Source organism: Lagenorhynchus albirostris, chromosome 4, assembly GCF_949774975.1.
Source record: "Lagenorhynchus albirostris chromosome 4, mLagAlb1.1, whole genome shotgun sequence".
NCBI classification, from domain to species: Eukaryota; Metazoa; Chordata; class Mammalia; order Artiodactyla; family Delphinidae; genus Lagenorhynchus; species Lagenorhynchus albirostris.
This window is the reverse complement of record NC_083098.1, coordinates 65,815,744-65,841,060: the sequence shown is the minus strand read 5'-3', so window position 1 is coordinate 65,841,060 and position 25,317 is coordinate 65,815,744. Positions and strand designations below refer to the sequence as shown.

The 25,317-nt window shown below is 31.2% G+C and overlaps 1 protein-coding gene and 1 long non-coding RNA gene across 4 annotated transcripts in view; one reads left to right on the top strand and one right to left on the bottom strand.

Moving 5' to 3' along the window:
• Nucleotides 1-25,317, top strand: part of LOC132519327 (uncharacterized) — an 829,930-nt gene that overhangs the window by 84,655 nt on the left and 719,958 nt on the right. The window lies entirely within an intron of this gene.
• TECRL (trans-2,3-enoyl-CoA reductase like) overlaps nt 1-25,317 on the bottom strand; it is a 93,589-nt gene that overhangs the window by 18,234 nt on the left and 50,038 nt on the right. For 2 of the 3 annotated variants that reach the window (XM_060148087.1, XM_060148089.1), the window contains exons 4-9: nt 23,053-23,156; nt 15,441-15,556; nt 11,051-11,156; nt 9,726-9,798; nt 6,905-6,940; nt 3,887-3,930 (exon numbers count right to left, since the gene is read on the bottom strand). In XM_060148087.1, the coding sequence (XP_060004070.1) occupies nt 3,887-3,930; nt 6,905-6,940; nt 9,726-9,798; nt 11,051-11,156; nt 15,441-15,556; nt 23,053-23,156 (479 nt within the window). The remainder of the gene's footprint in view (nt 1-3,886; nt 3,931-6,904; nt 6,941-9,725; nt 9,799-11,050; nt 11,157-15,440; nt 15,557-23,052; nt 23,157-25,317) is intronic. The other variant, XM_060148088.1, reaches the window with a different exon arrangement.

Genomic DNA, 25,317 nt, shown 5'->3' with positions numbered 1-25,317 from the left:
TGAATAATACTTTTCTTCTTCTGTGTTGAAAGAGTGTATAGATCAATAAATGAAGAACATGAAGTTTTGCAAACATAACATTTTATTAGCAAAAACATTAGCACTTGCAAATAGGATACACATTTTCTGGTTGAATTTTATATTATACAAGATTGACCCACGAATTTCCCCTTTGTTTCTTCTATATAATTGATTCTACTATATACTGGTAATTTTAATATAAAATAATTTAAAATAGATTAGACTTAAAAACAGTTTGCTTATTTTTTCTAAACTGTTTGCACATATGTATTTGTGATAAACCTGAAACTCACACATATGTTTTCAGTTATTATGAATGAAAAATTTAACCTTGAACTATAGGGTGTTATGCTCATAAGAATATGGTAGGAATCTTCAATTTAGGTGATTATATACAAGCTCAATAAACTCACTAGTTGTTATATTCTGTATTAGAATCAATTTCCTAAAATGTATATCTTACTATCATATTTTATTAGTAAAAGTTCAATGTGTCTTGCCTACATTAAGAAGTTCCAGGATTAGCAGGCCTTTTAATTATATTTACTTATTTTTATTCTTTTCCATTATAGTTTATTACAAGATATTGAACATATTTCCCCATGCTATACATTAGGACCTTGTAGTTTATCTATTTTGTACACAGTAGCTTGCATCTGCCAATCCCAAGCTCCTAATTTATCCCTTCCCCCACCCCACTCTCCCCTTTTGTAACCATAAGTTTGTTTTCTAGGTCTGTGAGTCTGTTTCCGTTTTGTATCATATTTTAGATTCCACATAAAAGTGATATCATATGATATTTGTCTTTCTCTGTTTAACTTACTTCACTTAGTATGATAATCTCTAGGTCCATCCATGTTGCTGCAAATGGCACTATTTTATTTTTAATGACTGAGTGATATTCCATTTTATATACCACATTTTTGTTATCCATTCATCTGTCAATAGACACTTAGGTTGCTTCCATGTCTTAGCTATTGTAAATAGTGCCACTGTGAACATTGGGTGCATGTATCTTTTCGAATTAGAGTTTTCTCCAGATACATGCCCAGGAGTGGCATTGTTGGATCATATGGTACCTCTATTTTTAGTTTTTTAAGGAACCTCCATACTGTTTTCCCTAGTGGCTGCACTAATTTACATTCCTACCAACAGTGTAGGAGGGTTCCCTTTTCTCCACACCCTCTCCAACATTTGTTATTTGTAGACTTTTGAATGATTGTCATTCTGAATGGTGTGAAGTGATACATAATTGTAGTTTTCATTTGTGTTTCTTTAATAATTAGCAATGTTGAGCATCTTTTCATGTGTTTTTTGGCCATCCGTATGTCTTCTTTGGAGAAATGTCTATTTAGGTCTTCTGCCCATTTTTTGATTGGGTTGTTTTTTGATTTTGTTGTCGTTGTTGTTATTGAGTTGTATGAGCTGTTTGTATATCTTGGAAATTAAGCCCTTGTCTGTTGCATTGTTTGCAAATATTTTCTCCCAGTACATATGTTGTCTTTTCATTTGTTTATAGTTTCCTTCACTGTGCAAAAACCTATAAGTTTGATTAGGTCCTATTTGTTCATTCTTGCTTTTATTTATACTGCCTTTGGAGACTGACCTAAGAAAACTTTGCTACGAATTATGTCAGAGAATCTTTTGCCTATGTTCTCTTCTAGGAGTCTTATGGTGTCATGTTTTATATTTAAGTCTTAAAGCCATTTTGAGTTTATTTTTTGTGTGTGGTGTGAGGGAGTGTTCTAACTACAATGATTTACATGACGCTGTCTAGCTTTCTCAACACCAGTTGCCAAAGAGACTTTCTTTTCTCTATTATACATTCTTGCCTCCTTTGTCGAAGATTAATTGACTGTAGGTGTGGGAGCTTATTTCTGGGTTCTCTGTTCTGTTCCATTGATCTATATGTCTGTTTTTGTGCCAGTACCATGCTGTTTTGATTACTGTAGCTTTGTAGTCTTGTCTGAAGTCTGGGAGGGTTATGCTAGAAGGCCTTTTAAATTTGTCATCACAATTTACAATTTTAACAGAGTCACAGTGGAACTTATGTTGCTTTGAAATGTGGAATTAAAGTTCTTACATTTACCTAGTACGTCTGTATTGGACATAGTCTATGCTACTATTAATTGGTATTTGTGTAGTTTGGTGCCTTGGCTCCTATAAGACAGCAACTGTGATAAAGTTTTCCTATTTGCCTAATTCTTCTTGTTATTATTTAATAAATGTTTTCCAGTGGATAATGTATAAAATAGCACTGACTAATAAAGGCATGTATGAGAAGGAAGAACTAGTATATTAATAAAAAGGGCATATTTTTAAAAAATCTTTAGGGGAAAATGTACATAGCAAACTATTAGAATTTTGATTATTTCCAATTATGTATCTTTTCACTTTTTAAGAAAAATATTATAACTATTATGACATATAGTGTTTTAAAAAGTTAAAATTTTTCTTTCACACCAGAGCCATGGATTTATAACCATATCACATTTGAGAAAAGGGAAGAAATCAAAAATATTATATAAAATGGGAGCTGTGTAAATATTTACAATGAAATAAATGACAGTAAATGAGTTGCAAAAAAAAGTAGGAGATATCTTAAGGAGGAAAAATAAAACAATCAGATATTAATCTAAATACATATCTGAATAAATAGCAAGTGTGTGGTTATTATTTTGTTCACTCATCAATTTATTCTTCCATTTGCTCACATTTACTGAGTAGTTAATACACAGAGAACATTAGACTTGGTTCAACATAGGTTAACAATGAAGGCATCAAAATAAATGAATTGCAAGATTGCTGACTATAAACAATATGCACACATGGAAAAGTAAAAGGCAGTGATATATTTACAAACTATTTGCTTTAAAATTCTAAATAAAATAATTTGTAATTTATTCAAGCAAGTGGTGAGTACACTTGTACAATACTAGGTGTTAAAAAGATAAAAGCATAACCTGCCCCTCTCAGAGCCAACACAGTAGTGGATGTTATTAACTAAATTATTAATTCTATATACATATATATCTATGTGTATTTACACACACATACACATAGAGGTTCATATGAGAGCTTTTTACAAAGTGTAGTGTATAATCTGTTCCTTGTATGAAATGGTGGGGTATAAGTTGTTCAATACAAACTTCACAAAGGATCTTGTCATGTACGTGAGTCATGGGTGTTTATTAATGTATCAGGGACAGGAATAATGAAAGTTAATCTATCAAGGGCAAGAATGAGGGAAAACACGACTAAAGAATGAAATCATGGAGTTATATGGCATGTGGAGCTAAATATATATCTAATAAAATAATGCATTTCAGAAATAATAAAGAATATTTTGTAGTCAGATTGATTTGTATCAGATTCAGACAATGCATATGTGAAGTTAAATAGAATGATCTAAAGAACTGGACTGAGGACAATTAGTATAGAGCCCTGTTTCATTCACAAAAGTAGACTTTGTTTTCATTCAGAATTACTTAATAATTACGCCAGAGTTTTCTGCATAATCATCAGGTAGACTTGTAAAACTTTCTGCTTTTAGCAGTTTGTAAGTTGGTAAATGTGCAGACAATTGGAAGAATTACTGAGTTTAATTTTTCCCCCAAATTTTACTATATTTCAAATAATTCTAATCATCCTTTATAGATGAATAGAACATTTTGATGAAAAGATTTAGAGAGCTAATGACTTGATTATGGGAAGTTATTTGATTTATTTAATTTAATGCCATTATGCATATAATATAAAAATAAATCATATTTTCTACATGACAAATCCTTAAATGCAATCTATTTGAATGCTTAATAATGTCACAACTAGAGCATGAATAGCAAATTATATAAATAATACATACCAGAAAATTGATAGCAGATACTGTGACTTGCCTGTTTCCAAATGCTAGAAAGCAGAAGAAGATGTTATGTAAACACTCATTTTTTGGATTGGCAAACTATAGATATAATTCAGGAAAGGTTTATTGGATATCACTACCCTCTAATAAACAGTACTATGTGATATGTGATATGTACTATCTGACCTTTTGGAATGATACTTTTGCAATCTAAAGAGATGACAATATTTTGCTTTCTATGTATTCTTATCTTCTAGTGACCTAATGATATTTAGAATATAAATGGAGTCTATTTATAATTTTTATTATTAAACTATTTGAAAACAGATTTAATATACCTTGTTTGTCATTTTAAAAGCATATTAATATGACCTAGTGTGTAATTGCACTCAATAATATCTCTTCTTTTTAAATGTTCAACAATAAAAAGAAAAATGCTAATAATAGTAATTTTTATTTTTGCATTGATGTTTTGCAACAGGCAATATTTTAAGTGTTTTATATATTTTCACCATAAAAACAAACACATGAAGCAAATATTATTGTTCTCACCTTACAGTAAAAAATTATACTTTATATAACTTGCCAAATCATATAAAGAGTAATGAACAAAATGGAATTTGAAACAGAGTTCTAAATTCACCTTGTTTATAGAGGAGAATTTGGAATATACAAAAATAATGAAAAATAAAATTATCTAATAAGCTCATTATCTGTATTAACAGTTGCATTTCTTCTAGTTTTATGTAAATTGCATTTATTTATATAAACACATCTACAAATAAAAATTAATGTAAATACTCATTTTGAATCGGGTTTTTTACATAAGAATATATTTAAAGACTTTTACGATATTATTAAATATTCGTGGTCAAAGGTATGATAGAAACTACATCACAATGTATAATATGGCTAGTCTTAAAACATTAAATATTATCCAATTGCTGCATAATTAGAATTACTTTAATTTTATAAATAATAGTACTGTTTCAAACATCTTTCCATATAAATCTTTTATTTAAGTTCTATTTCCATGGGCTAGAAACTTAAGAGGGTAATATAGTTAAATTTTATATAAGTATTTATGCATGGATATATGTAAAACATGTACATGTATTGGAATTTTTTTTTAATAAAGTACATATATATTATTATAAAATAAAATATATTAATGGAGACATTTTTGAAAGACATAAAAGTGTAAAGGGAAAATAAAATTCATCCATGGAAAACCAGTTAATATTCAGATTTTTCCCTTTGGAAATATACATATTTGTTATATACTTTTACCATATTTGATAGAATTATTTTATAATCACTTAGTCCCTTAATATTATGTTATACACATTTTGCCATATAATTAAATATTTTTCTCTAGCTAAATCATAATAATTAGTTGGTATTCATCCCTATAGAGCATAATTTTTAAAAATTTGTATCTACTACTAGACTAAACTTCACTAATTCAACACTAGTTTTTAGTAATTTATATGGCAGGCTGTGTGACTGTGGATAAATTAATTATAAATAAACACAAATGCAGCCCTTATCTTAATAGAAATTATTTTCTGACAAGGAAACAAATACTCATCACATGCTAACAAATGAAAGCATGCAACTTTAATGTGTTACTGAGAAGGATCTATGCAATATTTAATATAAGAGCTAAAAAGAAAGATTTGTTGTAATCAGGGAGATCAGGGAGAACTTTGAGTACATGACTGAACTTTTATCTAAAAAAATGAATAGATATTAACACAGGGATGAGAGGGTTCAGAACATTTCATCAAGACTGTGAAGATATGCCTTGTTTCAATTTTTTCATGAGAAAAAATAATGATGTGGTATAAAGGTACTGGGCCAAAGAGTGTAATTTTAAAGTATTTTTATATTTATTTCCAAAAAAAGTTACAGATAATATAATTTGAAATAAACTTTCTAGAAAAAATGTTAGATACCATTAAAACCTTATATAATGTTTTTATAATTTGTATAATATTTCACATTTAGATAGGCAAAAATATAGGTCATTTTTCCTTGACTGTTTTTGATACTAAATATTTTTGTATTAAACTTCCTGAACATATTCATTCCAGTTTATGGTTAATGGAATATTCCTGCCATTGGGCAATCCAATTATGATAATATATTTTTCTTATTTATTTTAAATATTGTTCAAGTATGTAAAGTGACCTCCCTAATGGTATATGCGTTGGAAATACATACCAATATGTTGTTTTTCATTTAAGTACTTTGTGTGTGTAAATGTGCAAATGCTATTTATTTTGTGCAGTCAGATCTGTTGAGAATAGGGCTATAAAAAATGTGAAACTGTTAGTGTAGAGAATACAGAAAGAGGTGAAAAAAAAACCCAATTGATGTAAGGGGCAAAGCACAATGTAAATTATGACAACATAAAAATAACGGAAAATTAATTATCATATCTGTAGTAAGGACAAAATATCCTGAATTAAACACTTGAGTATGTAAGTCAAAAGAACATATACAAAGTGAAAGCACAGAAAAATATGATGAAAAAATTAAACACGCATAAAAAATACAACCACTGTTTCTTCTAATTGTGAGGATGAAATGAAGGAAGATTACATTGTAAGCATTCAGGTTTTAAAGAAAATTTTCAAGGGAAATAATTTAAAAATTGGCTCAACTATTCTACAACTCTTAAGTACCTGAACTTAATGCAGCATATAATTTGAGTACAGTGTTTTAATATAAAGGAATTTTTAACTTGTTTAATTAGTATGTTTGTTTCATTTTCCTTAAATATGATTATTTAATAAGATTATAACTACTTGGCTAAAAAAGCTCTGATATGTACTGGTTACTCTTTTGTCACTTTGTCATTGTCTTTTCTGTAATGTATTTTTACTTTTAAATTCAATAGTTATTTAGGAATAGGTTTTTAAGTATCTAGTTTTAAAATTTTTATTTAAAAATTTTTTATACTTATCTATGTTTTCAGGTTTAGTTCATCTCATCTAAAGATAATGTAGTTTGTACCGTTTTTTTCTTTTTTTTTGGATTCCACATATAAGCCTATTTACAAAACAGAAATAGAGTCACAGATGTAGAAAACATACTTATGGTTACCTAGGGGGAATGTGGGGAGGGATAAATTGGAAAATTGGGATTGACATATATACACTACTATATATAAAATACATAACTAATAAGAACATACTGTATAGCACAGAGAATTCTACTCAATACTCTAATGACCTATAAGGGAATAGAGTCTAAAAAAGTGTGGATACAGGTATATGTATAACTGATTCACTTTGCTGCACAGCAGAAACTAACACAACATTGTAAATCAACTATACTTCAATAGAATTAATTAAAAAATAAAGATAGTGTAGTTTGTACTAGTTCTACTTTGAAGGAACAGCATTGGATTTTTACAATCTAATATATAATCAAAAATTTTACTCTATAAGTTCTAATCAAAGAGTTATAAAAGGGGAAGAACAATCTTTAAAAATCTTAGGCAGAGATAATGAATGCAAGGATCGAACTTTTTGTAGCATTTATGCAGAAAAGTGAAATTCTAAGGAAAAAATAAAACCTAACAAATGTCATAATCACATGACAACTTAGATCCCATTATTTGCCTGCAATGTGGGCTAATTATCCTAGGCCCCTCACCACTATTGCTATAGACTGAATGGTGCCTCTCAACATTTAGATGTTGAAACCACAATCTTCAATATAATGGTGTTTAGAGATGGACCTTTGGGAAGTAATTAAGTTTAGATGAGGTCATGAGGTTAGGGCCCTTTTGATGGGAACTAGTGTCCTTAATAGAAGAGATGCCAGAGAGCTTGCTTTCTCTCTCTCCACCACGTGAGCACACAGTGAGAAGGGAGCAATCTGCAAGTCAGGAAGAGAGTCCCCACCAGGGAACCCAATCTGCCAGCACCTTGATCTTGGACTTCCCAGACTCCACAATTGTTCCAGTTATTTGCTGGTTGTGAGTGAACTGAATAAGAGATGTGCAGTTATCAACCACCATCAGATGTCACTGACCATGATGTGCATCCATTATTTATAGAGTGATATGTGGACTAAAGAGCTAGCTGCAATTGTGAAATTACAATTAGCGTATGTGGTAACTGAATTTGAAGCATGGTTTTAGGGGCTGGTATTATTTAAATAAACCATAAAAACTGAAATCCATGCATATCAGAGCCATGCAAAGCATGCAGTGCATGTATATGATATTCACCCTCCACTTGGAATAGGTATTGTAATGCTCTATATATTTTCACATTATTTGAGTCCTACTTACATCATATTCATTTAAGAGTCTTAAGCACAGTAAAATTAAACTTTCAGAGCCTTATTTTCCTAATATATAATGGGGAATATTAACACCTACATAATAATATTGTTTCTAATTACAAAAGAAATAGCAATTTTACAGTTCTTGACAAACAATAAGTGTTCCATAAATATTTTGCATATATGACACAGTTAACCTCTATTATTTTGTATCAGATATATGAATGTAGCATTTTTCAGAGGCTCCTCTTTTTAAACATACTATGGATAAAAAATATCTTTTAAAAAATTTTTCTGTTCATGTTCTAAACTTAGAAGGTACATCTTCTGTTAAAATATTTTTAAAAATCAGCTAGAGTTTTGTGAGATCAGGGAATTTTCTCCTTCAATATTCATAGTTAATTTGTTAGTATTTAGAAGAGTTAAAGTTCTGAACATTGCAATCATTTACTGTGATTGCTGAACTAGATTTGCTGATTTTGGCAAAAACCCTGAATAATGTAATTCTCTGTGTCAGTGCTTCAAGAAAAGATATTAATTTATTTTAATGTCTTTAAGATTTATTTTATAAAATCTAAAATAAAGCTTGAATACATCATTTATATCCATTTATTTTCAAACTTTATAAACTAGAAATAGACCACAAAAAATAACTCTCAGGGGCTTCCCTGGTGGCGCAGTGGTTGAGAGTCCGCCTGCCAATGCAGGGGACACGGGTTCGTGCCCCAGTCCGGGAAGATCCCACATGTTGCGGAGCGGCTAGGCCCTTGGGCCATGGCCTCTGGACCTGCGTGTCCGGAGCCTGTGCTCTGCAACGGGAGAGGCCACAACAGTGAGAGGCCCGCGTACCGCAAAAAAACAAAAAACAAAAAACTCTCAGTTAAATATGAAATGTCAACACATAACAATAGGGCTCTGCTGTGTGTGCCTTGTGAGCTACAGTAAAAGCTGAGAAGAGAAAGGTCCACAGAAGATAAAAGAAATGTAATTCTTTGATCAGGACAGGTATGTTTCCCCCAAGATAAGGAGCTGAGGATTTAGATTTCGTTCCAGTGTGCAGTTCACTAAATTGCTTCATCTGAGTCAAGGGACAAGACATTTAATAAAGTTATAAATAGAGAACAATATGTCACAGGAAAAAAAAGCCTCTATTTTTTTCTTTTGAAGTTATATTTAAAATAATAATTTAATTATTTATTTTAAAAATCCTGATGGTTGTACATGATTATGTGATTATATGGCATGTTTCTTTTTCATCTTTACTCTTTCATTTTACTGTCTGTCATTTTAAAGGTTTATAATCAACTTACATTTTTTGCTAGAGTTTCTATGGAAAGAAAATAAATCAAAATATGTCAGTCAAATTTGGTCTTTTAAGCCTACATAAAAATTTAATGGAGTATTATGAAAGCAATTTAAAATTGACATTATTTTCTTATTCCTCTATATGTGCCATGTCGTTCATTATCTCTATGTAGTTTAGAACAGAGTTTTGATGTTGGCAATTTAGTATGGGTATAGAAGAATAAATTCTACATACATGGTGGTGTATACCGTGGGTGATTAATGTAGTAGGCAATCCAAGAAGTGAATCCCCAATAAAAGGCACAACTCTACAAATAAAACACAATAAAAGTTAGGGAATATATATATATATATATATATATAATATATATATCACATCATTTGAAGTCACCCCATACATTTATATGCCACACTGCAGCATTTTGGTATAAAAAATGTTATAAATTTTCTAAGCTAGTTAAATGGAATGCTTCTTCATTCAGTAAAGTAGCATTTTAAAAGTACCTATTTGATATCACTAAGAAAATGCATTTCTTTGCTCAACACTTGTTAATATAAATGAGGATTTAGAGAAATGTAACAATATATTTTATGAAGATTTTTCAAGAATAGCTTTTGTCTATCAAGTAGTATATAGGAGTGAAGTAATAAAAATAATAAACAGCTATTTTCCAACAGTAAATGAGTAAAAGCATGAATTATTTAATCATTAGTAATAATGTTTCTTGATTGATTATAGAGGGAAATGGCCTCATTTTAGGTGTACTAGGCTATGTTGCTGATCTTACATGACGAATTTCAATAACTTCTCTCAAAAGAGAAGCTAGTCTAAATGATTTTTTGAGGTTTGTAAAAGTTCTAGAGTTTCAACAATGACAACAATAGAATGTCTGCTTGTTGAAATTCTAAGAAAACAGATATTTGCTAAAACTCAGGAATATTTTAGTAAAGAAATAATTCATTCTGAAACTAAATTTTAAATTGGAAAAAATATTAAAATAAATTTTACTTTGAATTGGAAAACTGAATTACACCATGTTATCTAATGTACATTTCCATTTCAATGTTCCAGAACATTTCCCATTTTCTTGATAGTTAATTGATGGTTAATAACATTTGTATTTACCATTTTGGGGAAGAGCAAAGATATTGTCATTACACTGACACCAATCACAATTATAGGGTGTAGCATCATCATTTTAATCACACAAATGTATATTTATAAGAGGGTTTATATATGAGATTCTTCCTCTTCAAGTGGCACTTAATCTGAATTCAGTGCTAAGTATTTCCAAAATTAAAGGTGCCTAAAAGTATGTAACTTGTAACGTAAGGTCATGCCAAATATTTTATGTAATGTTATTGGTTGAGGGCAGCTCCAATGAACTAGATCGCTCAGGAAATGGCATTTCAGGAGCGGAATGTTTAAGATATGCTGATAAAGCTGAATAGAAAAATCTAAGCTTGAGAGAAATAAACATGATTTAATGATGATGTAGATGATCCAATACATAAAATTTCTCAATAACAATTAAAATTACAAAACATATCAGTTCCCACCTTTATCAAATTTTTCAAAGGTGTATGTCCTGCGGAAACCTTGTGAACAAATAAGGTTTCCAAAAGGTATCGGATATAGTGTATACAATGACAGAAGCAGGCCAAGCTAGAAAGAAAATAAAACACAAACACATTAAATTCCCTTCCAAAAAATCTGGGTCACCTTATATATAAGATGTTTTAATTTTTTTTTTTTTTTTTAGTTTACTACAACTTTCTTTTTCTTTTTTTCTTTTATTATTTTTTTATGTGGACCATTTTTAAAGTCTTTATTGACTTTGTTACAATATTGTTTCTGCTTTATGGTTTGGTTTTTTGGCCTTGAGGCATGTGGGAATCTCAGCTCCCTGGCCAGGGATTGAACCCACATCCCTTACATTGGAAGGCAAAGTCTTAACCATTGGACCACCAGGGAAGTCCCTTTTTCTTATTTTTGAAGTTACATCTTTTTTAAAATTAATTTTTACTGGAGTATAGTTGATTTACAATGTTGTGTTAGTTTCTGCTGTATAGCAAAGTGAATCAGTTATACATATACATATATTCACTGTTTTTTAGATTCCTTTCCCATATAGATCATTACAGAGTATTGAATAGAGTTCCCTGTGCTATACAGTAGGTTCTTATTAGTTATCTATTTTATACATAGTAGTGTGTATATGTCAATGCCAATCTTTCAATTTATCCTTCCCCCACTTTTCCCCCTTGGTAATCGTAAGTTTGTTTTCTCATCTGTGACTTTATTTCTGTTTTGTAAATAGGTTCATTTGTATGCTACAACTTTCTATTTATCAGGAAATATTGTTTCTGGTAACCAAAACACAAGTTTTTTTGATATTTTTATTTTCTAGAAAATTTCTAAATTTATTTAATAATAAAAGTACTGTAACAACAGTTTCTATAAATTTACTTCTGATGACTCTCAAAATATTTCATAACAACAGTCATTAACTGTATGTTTACATCTGCCCAAGGAATATATATATAAATATAATAATTGTAAATATGCTCATTTCAAAATGCCTTAAGACTGAAGCAGAAAATTTACAACTTTAAAAGTATTCAAAACATACTTACAATGCATTTGACATTTTATAATATCCAAAATACTTTTTTCATTGTCTGATTGTCCTTTAGCAAGTACCATAGACTGAAAAAGTTGGAATTTCCTTTCCTATGGAGTCAATGCAGCTTTTGTTTTGTTTAGTTTGTTTTATGTTTGGTCTTTGACTGCCTAACATATTGCAGTATTTTGTGTTGCTTTGTTTTTGTTGCTATTCTAACATATCACCTCTTCTTGTCATTTATATAACTAATATTTAAAAAGTAAATGTCAAATATGATTTATAGAAGCATGTTTTCTTGTTTATATTTAAAATATTTTCTATTAAAATATGCATCTATTTTATTATAAATAAACCTGTAAAACTTCAAAAACTATAATTGTTTTTCAAGAAAATCAATAAGGATCAAAGATCATATACTTAAATGTATAAAGGTTAAGCATAAAAATAAGCATTTCATTTACAATATGTAAAATCAAACATTGAGTCTACACTGTAAGTTTATATTAAACACAATGAATTAATGATTTCTGGTATTAATAAGAATGACTTTAGGGAAAACAAATAATTAATCAAACAAAAACAAACCAACCTGGCTAAATCATTAGGGAATAGATCATTATTCATTAATTCATAAAAATATAATTGTGCACCTATTATGGGAGAGACATGTTCTGTGTGATGTGTATATCTAAGAACAATAGACAAATTCTGAAAGAAGTGAGAAAACAAAGTGTAGATATTTGGGGACAGAGCTTTCTAGACAGTAAGAGAAGCAAAAACAAACATCCTGATATAGGAGGTTGCATGTGGGTTCAAAGGACTGGTAAGAGAATCAGCATCTCTCTTAACTTCTTGGTTCTTTTGAAGAATATTTATATAAATACTTGAGTAGTAGAATTTTCCATTTTGTAAGAAAGCAGAAAAATTATCTTATGCCCAGCAATGTAGCAGAGCACTGAATGAGAAATTTTAATTTAAACTATGATTAAATTAGTTCACATATTTAATTTATATTTCACCATTAGGGCATAGATATTAGCATAGCAGCTAGCTATGACTTAATATCTGGATATATACCACTTTGCACATTATTGGACTTTGCACTTACCAAGTTTGATTTCATTCCAAAATATTCTATTTAATTATGGTTGACCTCCCTTCAAACATCAAGTCTTTCTCTTTCCAGTGCTAAACTAATTGAACATCCATAAATAGGCTTGGGTCTCTTTTTCCCAAATGTAATATTTGAAAATATCTTATGTTTCATCAAGTAAGTTTCAAGGTATGAGGACTGTGAAAAAAGACACTTTATAGAGCTGCAAGGGAGGCAGTGTACCAGGTTTCTGTTGAGGAAGAATATGAAGGCAATGCTCAGATAAAAGGTTGACAATATAAGAAATTTGCTAACAGTGGACTTTGAATTGCAGAGGGCACAGTGGAAGGATTCCAGGAGTTGAGAAGGGCTCAGGAAAGGCAACAAAAAGAAGATTTTAGAGTTTTTTTTAGATGGAGTGTGGTATATGAGGGATGACCTGACCTCTACTAGACACTCAAATTTCAAAAGTAGTTTGTGTGTTTGTGTGTATCTCCTCTGAATGATTTAATATAAACTTCACATATTTGCTCCTTAGGAAGAATGTGGAACAGATACATTTATCACTGAAAAGTTATAAAACATGCTGTGTTTGTGTTTAAGAATAATAACCAACTGTCGGTCAATTCCTTTGAGAATGCTGCTGGGGAAAAAAAAACGTGTTCTTTTTTCATGCTGTGATATATATCTGGTACACATTATATGTTTGATCTAAAAAATGAGGGCAATTACATTCACCTATGAACACTCCATCCCAGACTTTCTAAATGAATTGGGCATTCTCTTAACTTAAGAAAAAGAAAGGTAGACTTTAACATTCCAAAAGGCCCTGAGCAACTTGCCAGATACTGACCTGACTATGATCCCTGAGATCCAATCTCCCCTTGCTTCTCTGTGCCTCTACTCTCCTAGCTTTCTGTCTGCTCCTACAAAGCATCAAACTGATATGTACCACAGATAATTTCCATATGAAGATTCCTCAGATTTACTAGTTAAAATCTGACACGTCCCTTCAGAAAACAAAGAAAAATGTTCAAACATAACTTTCATAGAAAAGCCCATTTCAGAACTCACATCCAGATCAGGTTCCTCTGTTTTTATACTCTAAAAGTGCCTAATATAAAATAAATTTTCATGTAACTGGTTCATGTATTTATTCATACAGAACATTACTATTGAGTATTTTTTATAAATCAGGTAATGTGTTAAGCAGCAAAATTGACTGAGCACCAAAAGACACCCGTTATAGAAATTAAACTCTATAGAGGGAAAGACACAAATGACTATGTAAATATATAATTTTAAAGTAATAAACTGTATAAAGGAAAAACATTTTAGTAACGTATTTCTCATTGACGGAATAGGAATGGCTAATACTAAGTAATATTGAGCTCTATTTGAAGTTTGAAAAAAATAAAGAAGAGGGAGGCAATGGAGGAAGAGGGATGGTGTGTAAGGGCATGGTAGGTGTCAGGACAAGGGTGGTAATTGTGGCTGGAGTACAGAATTAAGAATGAAGGAAAGACAAATCTGAGATGAGAAATACAGGAGTCAAATTATTCTCTGTCTTCTAGCATCCTTATGACCTGAATTTTGCTTTTTAATTCACTTAGAGTTTAGTCATTTGCCCAGGTTCCTTTTTTTTTTTTTAAACAAATTTCTAACTCTACATGTCAATGTAGCATCTTGAATGATTATTCTTTCTCTTTAATTTGTTATTTGATATGAAGAGAGAAAGAGAGAGGGAGACTATTTCCACAATACATGAAGAACTGTAGTTATATATTCTGCTTTGATAACTGCTTTGATAACTGGTTAAAAGTAAAATTTAATTTTGTAATTTTTAAAACCTTTTTCTTCCAGTTTATTAGTTCAGTCATTATTTCTTTTCTACGCAATGTTGCCCATGTTTTTAGGGAAGTATTAATATTTTGAGTCCTATATATGGCCTCTCAACTTTGTAATATTAAGCTTTTCTCTTGTTGATTGTGATCATTATTAACTGAAATTACCTCTGCTTTAAGGTATACTTAAAGTATTAAGTATATTAAGTAATAGTTCCTGTTTATAAACTTAAAAGTTGGCATGCATACATTACTTCTTGTTATCTAAAATATATTACCCTAAAATTCAATCCACTATAATTGTGTTTACAAAAAATATTTATTAGCATAATGTCTGTACTAGTTTGTCTCCTCCTTTATATGTTCCATGTATATGTATTACTTACTGTACTACTGGGTGACGTAATCTTCTAGAGCTCTCTTTCATGTCATATATATATGGGATCCTCAAATAAAAGAGGAGATATATTAGCAGAGGTCCTGTGTATTCAGCCAAAAATACCTAAAAAAAGAAGGTGATTTAGATTAAACAGTACATTTTATAGATAAGATTAAGATTTACTTAGGACCATAATAAGCATGTCCACAGACTTAGCCTGCTACGTAAATTGGTGAAATGGACAGGTGAGCATCTATTCTTGAAAAAGAACTAAATTAAGTGCTATCACAAATAGCAAGAAGTCTTCCTTGGAAGAATTAGCCAAGTGTTAAGGAAAAGGACAATCATAAATGGTTAATTTAACTAAAAATATTGAACATAATGATTTCTTCATAAATAGTACACTGGAATTTTTATTTAATCAAACAATCATAAATGCATTTCTCATGTCTCTCCAGCCCCATACAAATGAATCTTCTGTGTTAACTGTCTTTGTCATTGAATGGAATGGGAAATAGTTTCTCTTTCTTTCTTTTAATCTTTTTATGGCCATGTCATTTTGAACTCAATTGATTTGACACTTATTCAGATTGAAATAATTTACTTCTCATTTTTGGAAATTTTAGATTAATTCTAATGAGTCTGAGTGAGTAGTTTTATAAGATTGACTTCTGAATTCTGGAGCTAAGTGGCAACCATGTATGTGGAGAGAGATATCCAATCTACAGAGACACAATCATAAAAATTGGAAAGATAATTGAAAATGAGACCTTGTGATTGCAGAAAGATAATTGACTTGTTTTCTAATAGTTTTCTGAATCTGGTGACTGTCAATTATTTGGTTTTGTTTTGATGCTAAAACCAGGTTAAAGTCACATTCTGAAAATTTCAGGCAAAAAAGCAAAAATAATTTCCTCTATGGGTGTTCAAAGAGAAGAGAAAGAATACAAACATGACAATGATTAATTCGACGGCCGTTACTACTTTGCTTTGTCTTTGCCAATTTTTATCATTTTTCTAAGGTAGGAAACTTGAAGTTGTACATATTTTGCTCAAAAATACAGGTGTTCACACTGATTATTAATTATGCTCTTATCTCTGGTGAGAATTTTGTATAGCTACATGGTTAAAATATATGATATATGAACATACATATATAATTACATATATATGTATATATACATACGTGTAAATAGCTATTTATACATGCAGGTTTCTTCAGTTATACTTTTTCTAAATGATATTTATTATCTCATGAGGCAAGAAAGACGTCTATGTGAGGATAACAACAGTGCAACGTCCAATAAATTCAGTATTAAAGCAACATTTTTACTGAGAGAAGAGACTATATTAATTTATGGCATACAACATTCCTGATTATTCAGATATGGAATAAAAATGTTTATTACTTTTTTTTTTTTTTTTTCGGTACGCGGGCCTCTCACTGTTGCGGCTTCTCCCATTGCGGAGCACAGGCTCCGGACACGCAGGCTCAGCGGCCATGGCTCACAGGCCTAGCCGCTCCGCGGCATGTGGGATCTCCCCGGACCGGGGCACGAACCCCCTGCATCGGCAGGCGGACTCTTAACCACTGCACCACCAGGGAAGCCCTGTTTACCACTTTTGAATATCTGATAATATAATTTAGTTAATAATACTCTAGAACAATTAGGATAGTGATTGTTTTATTACAACAAAAAGTTTAAAATATCTATTTCAATGCCTCTGACCTAGTCAAGTCAATTTTGAGCAAGTTCTATTGTAATATGTCAGAAATGAAAAATGTTGTAAACAATAGTTAACCTGACCAAATGTCACTCTTTATTAAGTTAGTTAAAATGTTATCACAAATATGAAACTTTTTTGGATCAGAGAAAATTAAACTACAATCTTGTCTCCATCATCTCCTAAAAAAAATCAGGGGAGCCTGCTAGCTTACAATAATATGTTCTAGAAGACCCAGCATTTTATCACAAATATTGTTCATGCTGAAACATGGGGGTTAAAAGAGTACCGAAGTATGAAGGATACATCCGGACCTGAAAGAACTGGAGGATAATAACAAATAACTTTTAGACAATGCATCTTTCAAGCAAAATGTCTATTTGGGTGCAGATAGAAGGAATAGAGATGTTTGATTATATTTAGGAAGTAATCAGAAAATAGATTTAGAGTAAAGAAAAACAAGAGCCATGCAGAGAAATATTAATAAAACAGACTTCTGAAACAGGAATTGCTCTTCTTCTACCAAAAAAGAGTAAAAACAAGACTAAAGCCAAAGTAAACATACAAACATATGTATTTACAGGTATACAGCCTAAGCAAAGCAGGTGAATTTACAAAGACTGGGAATTCCATAATCTAAAAGTTTAATAGAGATTCTATATTCAAAATAAGCAGATGCACTTTCTTTTTACTTTGAAGATATATACTACTTTTAAATTCCAATTTATTTCTGACATCAAGTTATTTTCATGCATCTCCTTATAGAAAGTTCTCTGTTTTAAACTTAGGTGTTGCTTTAAATGTAAAATCCATTATTTCTACTAGGCAAGCTATGTAATTGGGATTTTTGGAGCTTCTGTGGAATATTCAAATTGGTATATATCTAAATTGAAAAGGAAGAAGGCAATAAGCTGTTTAGAGAATATAAATTGAAACATTCAGCTGCAATTGTTGTGAACTGATTAAGACCCTTGTACTTAGACTGCACTTAATGTATTTCATTCTCCCTTAATTTTTTTTTTAGTCCTGTCATTATTAGGGTGGTGTTGGCTTTACTTATTTTCTAAAATAGCAATTGACAGTCAAAAGCAAAATAAATTGCACATTTCACAGTTGTTGGAAATTGCTGACAAAAATAAAGTAGTGCCAACCTTAATTTTCCAAAGATAGGAGAGCTACTAAGTAAAATTACAAAAACATTTCCCAGTAGTAATATCACTTTTTACTCAGTGAATACTATTGAAGGTAATATGATACTAGAAGGGTTTTCTTAAAAGAAAAAAAAAACTATTATATGTATAACATATAATGGAGAATTCTATTCCCATGTTATTCAAACAAACCATCCTAATGAGATCAGCAAGAAAAATTGATCGAAATGTTTTTCAGCCTCCAAAGAGCTACTGAGTCACTGAAGAATTAGAAGGTCAAGATGTTTTAAATGGAGCTCCAGAGAAGTGATTGACCTGGGATATGAAGCTTGGTAACAGCCTGATAAAAAGACCAAAACTTTTGAGGGTGCTTGAGAATGGAAGTACAAAAATTATTGCTTGGTATCTTTCAAAGACAGAGGTGGCTCTATAAAATCTCCAGGATTTGGGCTGGGATCTAGAAGAGTTAAAACTTAGGAGTGAAGATGAGGCAGAAATAGATCTGTCTTCATAGATACTGAAGCTCAGTCTGAAATCATTTTAATCATGGATTGGAATGAGATGACCTGTACACAATAGTGCCATTAGTCCATCTGCAGAATGATAGATTATCTTTGAAAGACAATAACATCATCCTAGGCCTCAAGTTATCTTTAAATTTATTCACATAAATTTTCCCACACTAAGTCAGAAATATGAAGGTATACAAGGAGTGAAGATATTATGACCATAACGAAGGACATTGAAAACAGGAGAACTAAAGATTCACATAACAGAATTATCAGTTAGATTTAGAAAACAATCTTTTAATGTTCAAAGAAAAATAAAAGATTAAGAATTGAGGCAGATATTTGAAAACTCTGAAAGTATGAAAACGTAATATAAATCCCAGAAGGAGAATACAAAGAGAATAACAGAGAATCAAAAGATGACAAGATTATGCTAATTTTTCAAATTAAATATATATCAAACCATAGACTCAGATAACACATAAACCCAAAGCAGGATAAATAAAACCACAATCATAGCTATGTACTTCTGATAATCAAACAAAAGTAGAATTTTAAATAAGCCAGGGAAAAGACTTAAGGAGTACAGTAGACTTTTCAACAAAAACAATGGGAGTCAGAAGTCAAAATAATGCAGTTTTGTGAAGTAAGGACAAAAATAACTGCCAACATGTATTTTTTTCTGCAAAAATATTCTCAAAGAATAGAAGTTAAATAAGTTCATTTTAAGATGAACAATAATTGAGAGAACTCATCAAAGACAGAACCAGAATAAAGCATTAAAAGTGTTTTTAAGGAAGAAGGAAAATGATACCAGATGTAAGCTCAGTATTAGAAGGAAAAACGAAATTGCAGTGAAAAGGATAAATTTAAATAAAGATTGGCCACGTGATATTATAGTAGTGGATTTTAACTTTAAAGTATATAATTAAAATATATCACAGTAATAGAAAATTCAGGAGGAGCCTAAATACCTTAAAGGTATTCAACTCTCTGTGAAGTATTTTCACATTAATAAACAAACAATTTTTACTAGTATTTAATATTTTAAAGATGCACATTATAATCTCTTGGGTAATCACTAGAGTTAGTGAAAAATAAGATATAACTACCAAAATACCAGAGAGGCTAATAGAAAAGATAGTATGACAATTAATCCATATGGAGTAAGAAAAAAAAAATAGCCAACAATAGATTATAGGACACATGAGGCAAATTAAAAATAAACATTAAGTTTGACAATTAAAAAATAGATAATTCTTTATAATAAAAAACTATGATTAAAACTTAAAATATTAAACTATTAAACCATTAGAAGAACTCATAAAAGAAAAACTCCTGGCAAAAGTTTCTTACATATGATAGTGAAGGCAAGATCCTTAAAAGAAAACATTACTAAATTAGGTTGCATTAAAATTGAAAACTTTCTGTACAGCAACAAAAGTCCTGTTAAGAGGGTGAAAAGACTAGTTAAAACTGAGAGAAAATATTTGCAAACCACGTATCAGACAAAGAACTTGTATGTGGAATATAAATGTTACTCTTAAAACTCAACAGTGGTCCCAGAGAAATAAAAAACTATGTTCATACCAACACCTACACTCAGATAGGTAGTAGCTTTATTTGTAACAGCAAAATACTGACAACTAATCAAATGTCTGTCAATGGGTGAATAATTAAACAAACCCTGTTACATACATACAACTGAGTACCACTCACCAATAAAAAGAAGCTAAGTATTGATATACATGCAACAGCCAGTATGGATCCCAAGGGCACTATGCTTAGAGAAAAATAAACGTCAATCAAAAAATATTTGATTCTGTTTATATAGCAATTGCCACATGACAGAAATATAGAGTTGAAAAACAGATTGGTGGTTGCCCCAGGATAGGAAAAAGAGTGTGTGAATACAGAGGGGTAATATGAGGGAGTTCCTTTGTGGGAATGAATAATTCTGTATCTGATTTTGGTGGTGAATACATGAATCTATGCAAGAGATAAGTTGCATAGGACTATATACACACATGAATGAATATAAAAATAGTGAAAACTGAATAAGATCTTTAGTTAATAGGATTTGTGTGATGGGGATTATTATATTATTATAATAAACCTTTCTCCTAAGTCTTCCAATAAGTTCCATGAGGCAAGAGTTTTCTCAATATTCTGTAACAAACTCTTATTTCATGAAAATTATTAAAATCTTAATTTTGACTTTGCTAAATTGAAGAGATTATTTCTTACAAAGAGAATACTTATGATAGGGCTTCCCTGGTGGCGCAGTGGTTGAGAGTCCGCCTGCCGATGCAAGGGACACGAGTTCGTGCCCCGGTCCGGGAAGATCCCACATGCCGCAGAGCGGCTAGGCCCGTGAGCCACGGCCGCTGAGCCTGCGCGTCCGGAGCCTGTTCTCCGCAACGGGAGAGGCCACAGCAGTGAAAGGCCCGCGTACCGCAAAAAAAAAAAAAAAAAAAAAAAAAAAAAAGAGTACTTATGATAATGCTTTTATTATAGGAGTACATTTTAATATTTTATGAATGTGCAAGAACGTTATGTGTGGTAAAAATATTGCTTTTATTGTATAATTTGGTTGATACAAAGTGGGTGTGACTGCAATATAATGTGTGTATTTTTAGCATTTAATAGGACTGACTCATTTGGAGCAAAAGAGTGTGTGAACCATAGGGTTGATTTTAAAATATCCAGCCTATTTTCAGAGTTCTCTTTGTCACCTAAATGACTTTCTTCCCAAATAAGCTATAATTTTCTAGTACAATTATCATAGAATTCTACCTTAGCACTTTTTCTCCTCAGTGCTTATCCAAATGCTGCAGCTGGAATTTCTTATGAACTCACAGTTATTGTCACTCACTCTGATATTATTTCTGTAGACAGAATTCCCTTTTCATTATAAATGTGGACAAAAGACTGTGAATATTTTAACCTTCGAAAATCAAAATCTGCTAGACTAAAATCTCTTTTAGCAAAGGTCTGTAGATATCACATTTAAACACTAAGCCCTTTGCTTATTTGATGCATGTATTAGTAGGTTGTTTTGTAAACATTATGATATACTTCACAAGGATTCAGAATACTATAAACTCAGTTTTTAGTGCAACAAATTAGTACTCAGAGGCTCAGAAAATCTTGGAAACTAAAGGAACCATTTAACCAAACACACTAAAAGAATTATCTAAATACAGGAAGATAATGTATGTTAAAGGAGAAATTGCTGGAAAAGTAAAGCATGTGACAACATTTTGATTAATGAATGTAAACTGGAATTTCTCCTTTTGAGAATTAAATAACAATGTATAAATTATCATGTGTCTGTAATAATTTTAAAAATTGATTGTTTAACTATAAAGGGAAAACTCAAAGCACTATGCTGGCAAAAGAAAGCCATTTTGAATAGAAAATATTAAAAGTAACCATATCACAAATATTAAATAGAAGGTAATCAGAAAAAAACTTTTAAAATCTGAACAATATAAAAATAGGTTTAATTTAATTGAATAATAGAATGATTGCACTAGTCAAAATTATTTATCAGATTAACTCCTTAACTGCCTGTCACTAAATATCACATAGCTTCATAGCTTCTTTCTACTGAAGATATTCCATCTATTCCATTACTCATGAATATGTCAATACTTGTGAAGTAGTGTCAAGTATTTTATGTTTCTTAGTCCTCCTGTTTTTTAATATGGTCTTCATTCTTCTAATGTTATTGGATTCAGTTGCCACCACTTTGAAAACACCTCCTTCAAGAAAGTCAAAAGAATGCCCCACCCCTCACAACACAAAGAAGTCTTACTACTTCACTCTCAGTCTTTAAAATGTCCTCCCCACTGCCTTGGAACATTTTTTATTGAATATTCTCTCTCCACTCTTTCCAAACAAATGGGTCTTCATTATCCCGAGGCTCTTAGAAGGAAAAGTTGAAGAAACACTATGTAACTGACAAAGCATAGGGAAAGCAGAAAGCCATCGGTCATAAGATAGATTGACATTTAAAAAGGGATTTATCCTCCTTTCAACCATGTATTTTCATTTCTCCAATTCTTGAATGGAAATTTGGCCACTGATCATAGTAAGAATGGAAAATTTAAAATACCTTTAGTGCAATATTTTGTTTCGCTATGAATTTATTTGACAGAAAATGTCCTCTATGTCAACAAATTACGTCAAAATGTGGGACATGTTTATTGCATTTCAAATTGATACTTACTGTAGTCCAACTGACTTGTTGACCTAGGTCTGTAAAATAAAGTGTGACAATGGAGGAAGATGCAACACTTTGAATGGTTATGTAGTCCTTCAAAAAGGGCCCACCTTAAACGACAAGGAAATATCATTTTAATACAATTTCAAGGCATAATGGTAAATAATTTTAATGCGAAACCAGTGAAAGCTAAGGATGAATTTTACATAGAAATTGCAATTTACAGTAAATCTTTAAAGTAAGATAACGTGAATAAACCCATTTTATAAAATATATCTGGCAAATTTTCAAATACACAGTGGTTTCCCAATGCTATTTAAACAAAGTACAGACTACCACTAGCTACTATCATATTGTGTTCTGAGAAAATGTAATATTAGGTGATATCATAATCAACTATGATACAAGGTATTTTTAAAGTATAATTTTGTGTGTCAGTAGATACACATATCCGTTCTATAAATGATTTTATTATAAGATAAATTATTTGGAGTAGAATGATTTTAAAAGTCATTGCAAAGCACCTGGGGATAGGCATGATTCACCTTTTTAAAAGACGGTTATGGGTGCTGTGTGGTAACTGGGAAGAAAGGGAGCAAGATTACTTAGGAGGAAGTCAAAATTCGTCAATCAGGGTATGAGGTTTGTTTGGATTAACATGGCACTGGTGGAAATGTTAAAATTTCATCAATCCCAGACATATTTTGAACTTAGAGCAGGTTCAATTTGAGAGAAAAGGATTCAGTGAGATACAGGCAGTGCTTATATTTTTGACCTGAGCACTTACGTGCATTGTACTCTCATTAACTGTCATGAAGAAGATTGAGGAAAGAATGGGATTTGGGGTGAAAATGAAAATTTCGGTTAGGGTGTATTTAGTGTGTGATATCTATTAGACCTGCAAGTGGGAGCTGTCAAGTAAGCAGTTGGGTAGCTCTGTAGATGATTTAAAAGTCATTAACAGTTAAAGCCATGGGGCATGAAGAGATTATTTATGCATTCAGTTTGAAAAGGAAAGATAGAAACTAAGACTGAGATTTCTAGCACTCCAGGCTTTTGAAGTAAGAAGACATATATACCGCAAAGATTACTGAGAAGGAATTTCTCATTAAATAGGAGGAAAATAAACAGAACATGTCAAAAGATGTGTAAGGGAAATGTTCTGTTCTTAAAAATAAACACTAGGTAAGTCTGGCAAGTGTGTCCTGAAGAATATGTACAAAGATGTCCTTTTTAGCACTGTTTGTAATAGCAAAACATTGTAAAAAATCTTGTGTTCATAAATGAGATATGGATAACTATATTTTGTTTTATTTTTTTAATAAATTTTTAAAATTTATTCTGTACAGTATACTGTACAGAAAGAAAAATGAGTAGATTAGAGCCATATGTACCAACACGGATGTATCTCACAAGTATAATGCTGTTAGTGTTGCTGTTGTTGTTTTTATTTATATTGTAGTTTATGTTAATCTATTTGTGATTTATATTATCTCCAGTCATGTACAGGTTTCATTTTATTCTCTATTATTGAAAGAAAGAGTAAGATGTTAATTTATGACTATCATTAGATGATTTTCAAAATCCAAGACATAGATTTACAATTATAGGTATTTTAACATAACATAAAAATATAAAATTGTTATATATTAATTTTGATAAATACAACATGAATATAATAGGCTATCACTTCCTTGATTAGGTTTTGATATATGGCTTCAAAAGAGATCATCTAGGTGGGCCTGAGTTAATAACAAATTCTTTAAATCTGCATGAAGGAGTCAGAAAGAGGGATGCAGAGCTTCAATATATTGATACTAGTTTTACAGACTAGGGTTCTGGCCTCCTTAATCAGTAGAAATTTATCAGAGGCCAGACAAGAAATTCAGGTGAGGTTTTATTGGGACTCCTGCTACAGCAGGGGGAAGAGAGAACAAACAAAAGATTTCCTTGCATGCCCGCTCCCTGAGGCGAGGGAGTGCTTGTTCCTTATATGGGGTGAGGGTAGGGGTGTGTCCAGAGATAGGGCCAGAGGGGTGGCTTAGGTGTTTTGCCCACCTCTTAGGTGGTGTTGTGTGCAGGGGGCATGCGCAGCACCCTACTCTTGCTCCCGACCCCCCCGGAATATGTGGGCCCAGGAGACCATGCCTAATGGAAGCCCATCCATCTATATGATACTTTGACCATTTAAGACCACTGAATTTTCTGCCTGAATTAACTCAAGTAATACATTTTTGGGGGGCATTTTCTCCCAAGAATGGGCCAGACACT